Source organism: Siphateles boraxobius, unplaced genomic scaffold, assembly GCF_051911475.1.
Source record: "Siphateles boraxobius isolate OS27281-9 unplaced genomic scaffold, OSU_SipBor_1 62, whole genome shotgun sequence".
NCBI lineage: Eukaryota > Metazoa > Chordata > Actinopteri > Cypriniformes > Leuciscidae > Siphateles > Siphateles boraxobius.
Genome location: NW_027509189.1, coordinates 359,001 through 365,000, shown reverse-complemented (window position 1 = coordinate 365,000; position 6,000 = coordinate 359,001). Strand labels below are relative to the sequence as shown.

At 32.5% G+C, this 6,000-nt stretch overlaps 1 protein-coding gene across 3 annotated transcripts in view; it reads left to right on the top strand.

The window, feature by feature from the left end:
• The window catches only part of mon2 (MON2 homolog, regulator of endosome-to-Golgi trafficking), a 64,562-nt gene that overhangs the window by 8,687 nt on the left and 49,875 nt on the right, over positions 1-6,000 (top strand). For all 3 annotated transcript variants that reach the window (XR_013196490.1, XM_077209759.1, XM_077209758.1), the window contains exons 4-6: positions 1-49; positions 3,898-4,027; positions 5,634-5,731. The exon at positions 1-49 is cut by the window's left edge and continues 83 nt beyond it. Coding sequence is in view for 2 of the 3 variants with exons in the window: in XM_077209759.1 (XP_077065874.1) it covers positions 1-49; positions 3,898-4,027; positions 5,634-5,731 (277 nt within the window). In the remaining variant the exon portion in view is untranslated. The remainder of the gene's footprint in view (positions 50-3,897; positions 4,028-5,633; positions 5,732-6,000) is intronic.

The following is a 6,000-nucleotide window of genomic DNA, read 5'->3' as shown; positions in this document are numbered from 1 at the left end:
GGTGCTGCTCACCACCAACACCATCGTGCATGACGAGGTCCTGTCCAAGGTACTGCTCAAAACACACACACAAGCTGAGGGGTACAGAGGACTCGCTTCAGCCTTTTGTGTAGTAAGATTGAAGAAAGTCATTGGGGGAACTCATGGAAATATGTCAGGGTAATATTTTGCCCAAAGATCGAAAGGAATATATAACTGAATTTTTGAGACATTAGTTTTTTATTACTTTGACTGGGGGTATATCGGCACCATAACGGTTTTCAACCAACATTAGTGTTTTAATATAATTTTTAAAAAATATTTATAATATAATATTCAATATAATAAAATATAATTTCATTGAAAGCCATTTTAAGCCTGTTTTTGAATAAAAAACTATATCTTTAATTGTGAAATATTTATCTTAGAATTGCATTGCTATTTTTTGTAACTTTAAATAATTTAGTTTACATTGTAACCTTTATTCTTTATTCTAAACTTTCTCTCACAATTAGCTGTTTTATTTTTATTCTGAATGGTTTATTTCAGTAAAAAAAGCATAATGTAATGTTCATTTGAAAATGCATATATGTATTAATAGTATTATAGCATGTTGTTGAATATAAATTTTTTTGTCTATAGAATCTAGATATAAACTTTTAATTTTCTTTAGTGCAACAAAGTAAGTATATATTTATAACATCTGCAATTTATCGGTTATTGGTCATAACTTATAAATAATTTAAATAATGATAAATAATTATACGTCACTTCAAAATTTAAATGTTGGATTTTACATTAATTTCCATATTTTATCATAAAGAATTATGATGTCACAACTGTGAGATCATTAACTTATGCTCGCCCACATTTACATATCGACAGCTGGAAATATCAGGGAGTGTTAATGATTTCCGGGTTTGGAAAAGTCATGGAAAATAATAAAAATCTTGAATAAAACACATTCATGGAAATTTCTATAGCGAATATAAATATTTATAATAATATTATCAGCTCTAAATATTATGTTATGTATTATCATAATGATTCAAACACAAACATTAATCCAAATGACAAGAAAGTTCACGTAAACATTATGGAAATTCAAAAGCTGTGGGAATCCGGATTTACATATTGAAGTTTAAGAGCTACAGTAGTAAAAAGCCTGTTTAATTCTAAGCAGGATCTAATGGATGTCAGGAGGAACGTCCTAAACCAAAAATACCCTTTTGTACCTCAAGAAAGTTCATTTTTCAAGTACATAAATGCATTTTATTCAACTATTGTAACCGAAACCTCTCACAATCGTCGGCAATATTGTTTTGGTAGCACTTTATTTTAGTCCTGTTCCCCATGTACATACTATACTATGTAGTTATTATACTGGGTAATAACTAGAACCTAAACCTAACCTTAACCCATGTACTTACCTTATACTGGGTTCATACAAGCTGCTTAATGTACTTGAATTTGACTTTTTGAAATTGAAGTCTTGAAAAACCCTTGAAAACAGCCATGTTTACAAAGTGCTGATTTGAAAAGTGCTTGACTTATTTAAATACAATATGAAATTCCATTTTTCAATAAAAACACAATCTTTTCATGCAAAATGAACACTGCAGCCCGTCTGTATGCAACATTATAATATAAAATATTATTTACTGAACAATAATAGCCATTATAAACTTTTTTATTTAATATATATTATTAAATATGTTGTAAGTTGTGTTTTGGATACCTTATATCTGTAATTTGAGTTTTAAAAAATACTAGAGATATTGTTTGATATGTGTGATATGTGTGACCCTGGACCACAAAACCAGTCATAAGGGTCAACTGTTTTAAATTGAGAGTTATATATCATCCTAAAACTGAATAAATAAGCTTTCCATTAATGTATGGTTTGTTAGTACGGCTGAGAGACAACTATCTGAAAATCTGGAATCTGAGGGTGCAAAAAAAAAATCTAAATATTGAGATTATCGGCTTTAAAGTTGTCCAAATGAAGTCCTCGATGTTGCTGCATCCACTCAATCCACTAAATTTGATATATTTACGGTAGGAAATTTACAAAATATCTTCATGGATCATGATCCTTACTTAATATCCTAATGATTTTTGGCATGAAATTAGGGCTGGGCGGTATATCGAGTTTGTACAATATATCGATATTTTTTTCCCCCACGATATGGAATGAGGCAATACCGTTTATATCGATACAGTAGTTTGATACGAGCACATCTGAAAAATAGTGGAGTACGCAGTGTGAGTTCCAGCAGTGAAAGAACAGTACAATTTGTCCTAAACATGACACATGACTATTAAGCGCTTCAAAATAACTGGTAGGATAGTTAACAAGTTTAAAGCAGCTTGCCCTGTCAGATGCTCGGACAGATAGCCTACTGTTAGTGACTGAAAGATAAATACTGGCGCTGTTTAATGCGTTTGAGACGTGGTGCTTTCCTCAATGCTTAACTTACATTTCACAGGTATATTCTCCATCTGTAACTGTTAGAAAGTCAAACAAATATGTCCATTTCACTGTCAGGAGAGGACAAGCTTCTGCAAATGAATCTCCGCTAAAATTCAAGCTTCCGGTAATGAGCGCCGCCGCGCGCAAGCGCGCCAAACAGACGAGCACAATAGAACAGTAGCGCAATAATTCTGACTAAAATACATATTACTAAAATATTTGTTGTTGGAGACAATAAATGTGCCGTATGTGTAATTTTAAACCTACAAGTATATTTTTATGAAAGTGACCATTATAATGGGGTAATCAAATGCAGGCTAATATAAATAGTTTGTGCTTTTGTTTTTATTTTCATTTTTAGTTTAGCCTTTAGTCATTTTTAAAAACAAAAGCATTATTTTTGTTTTTAGTTTGTAATGTTACAAAGTTAGAATGTAATGTGATTTTAACCACCTTTTTGCACATAATATATTGCATAGCCTACATTACATTCCCTATTTGTTTCCATATCCTTCAATATCAACATTGTTTGGATATCATTGAGCAGGATGTGAAATAACATTTTTTTTTTAAATAAATACATTTTCTTTATCCAAATAGAAAAACGTAGAAAGTACCGAGATATATATCGTATATCGCCATTTAACCAAAAAATACCGAGATATGATTTTTTGGCCATATCGCCCAGCCCTACATGAAATAAAAATCGATAATTTTGACCCATACAATGTATTGTTGGCTATTGCCACAAATTAGGGCTGCACGATTATGACAAAAATCATAATTGTCGATTATTGCCTTGAAATTATAATTGCGATTATTATTTACGATTATCACAATTTACATTGAATTATGTTTTGAACAGCTTTATGCCATTGTTTGAAGCGACTGCATGCCATATTGTTATAACAAAATAAACCAGCTGAAAACTCCTCCTGAAAAACTGTCATTGCTTTTCTATAGCATTAAGCCTCAAATGTCAAATATAAAAAAAAATAATAATAATTTTAAGAAACCAAAGTAAAAAATAGTCATGTTATTATGTTACACTAACTAAAAAGAAACCAATAGGGAAAAAAACCCTTAAGATAAGTGGTAGAAATAAAAAATACGTCTTAAGCACACAGATTAATGTAAGTGGACTTTTTGTAATCGTGCCTTTGAACGATTACATAATTGTAATCGCGATTACAAAGTCGATTAATTGTGCAGCCCTACCACGAATATACCCGTGGTACTTGTGACTGGGTTTGTGATTCAGGGTCTGTTTGTAGTCTTTATAAAACCAAAAAAAGTAGTGCTTGAAAAGTCCTGGAACTTTTACAGTATCTGTACAAACCCTGCTTATATTACCCGGTTCTTTCGTAGATAGATGTGCTGTAACTACATGTAAGTGCACGTACTGTAAAATAAAGTGCAACCGTTGTTTTTGTGCTTCATCTCAGGCAATCGTTCTGTGTTTCCGGCTGCACTTCACTAAAGATAACATCACGAACAACACGGCGGCCGCCACCGTCAGACAGGTCGTGACCGTGGTGTTTGAGAGGATGGTGGCGGAGGATGACAAGTTCAAAGGTGAGAGACAACTTTTATAGCCTGTGGGAATGTTTGCATTCAGGGTTTGAAATTAACACCCGCCAACCCGAGTGTTGTTTTGCTATTTAGTTTGAAAATTGTGTCTGATTTTATTTGTTAAAAAGTTTTCTTCTGCTTTTTCTTGTATTTATTTGATCCGATATTGTAAAGCACATTGGTCAGCCGCTGCTGTTTTAATGGTGCTATATAAATAAAACAACTTCAATGTCATTCTCCCAATCAGGGTTTGAAATTAACACAAGATAACACGCCAAATGCGGGTAAAAATCAAGAGTGTCGGGTTACGCTGTCAAATCACGAGCCAATCTGGCGTGTTATTATGTTTACTCACTTTTCTGGGGAAGTTTGTGTGTAAGTCGAATCTGCGCAGATTTAGTTCAAATACTCATCATGATATATTAAATACTGCGTATTGTGCAGAATCTGCTCATATCCGGCTTACTTGAACACACACGTCACTACGCAACAAATAACGGTACGCTTGTTCATTTGCATTGAAGCAATAGCGAAGATTAAAAAGCATTTGGTTAACTCTATTGATCTGTCCACCTAAAATACATTTTTGGTGATGAGGGAGGAGATGCTGGATGACGGGATTTAGTTTGAATGAGAAATGAATGTAAGAAATCCAAATTTTATAATAAATATATATTTTCTTTGGATCAACAACAACCATATTCCTTTTTTAGTGTATACATATATATATATATATATATATATATATATATATATATATATATATATATATGCCGTTTAAAAGTTTGGGGTCGGTAAGATTTTTAATGTTTTTAAAAGAAGTCTCTTCTGCTCACCAAGGCTGTATTTATTTGATTTAAAATACAAAACAAACCCAGTAATATTGTGAAATATTATTATAATGTAAAACAGTTGTTTTCTATGTGAATATATAATAAAGTGCAATTTATTCCTGTGATCAAAAGCTGAATTTCCAGCATCATTACTCCAGTCTTCAGTGTCACATGATCCTTCAGAAATCATTATTTATTTGTTTAGGATTCTTTGATGAACAGAAATTTAAAAACAACAGCATTTTTTTGAAATAGAATCTTTTGTAACATTATAAATGTCTTTACTGTCACTTTTGATCAATTTAATTCCTCCTTGATGAATAAAAGTATTGATTTATTTTATTTATTTCCCCCAAAAATAAAATTAAAATTCTTATTGACCCCAAAGTTTTGAACGTTAGTGTTTAATGTTACAAAAGACTCTATTTCAGATAAATGCTGTTCTTTTGAACTTTCGGTTAAAAATCATTAAAAAACATTTAAAATCTTACCGACCCCAAACTTTTGAACGGCAGTATATATATATATATATATAATTAACTAGGTCACAGTTATATATACTAAAGAAAAGTTATATATGTTAAACTGCTTCATTACATTTTTTTTGTTTCTTATTTTTGGCTAGTAGAAGTTCTGAATGGCCGGTAACTTAAAAATTTACTAGCCAAATTGGCCGGTCAGTGAAGAAGTTAATTTCAAACCCTGTAAGTGTATTTCCTCCTGTATCCAGAGCCCTGTTGCCAGTTTCTTATGTGTTTTGTATGGGTTCACCGCAGGTCTGATGGATGAACCTCCTGCTGTCCCGGGAAATAGTAACCGGCGCTCCGTCAGCACGCTGAGACCCAGCGCTAAAGACGCATACATGTTGTTCCAGGTGTGACATCTTTCAATTGGGGTTGAACAATACACTCCAGGGTCTTTCCTGGGTCAAAAATGGTTTTCGGTGGTGGCGCACAGTACAAAGTACACCCTACCCATGTGAAATAAACACAGTACACATTACAGAAAAAGTGGCAGGTCTATTATTTAGCATTTACACCAACACTTAAAGTCCCCCTGTGGTGAAAAAAAAGCTATGTGGTGTTTTTAATAAGCTTTGAGACAAACTGAAAATTCATAAGTCGACAGCATTGCTGAGTATTT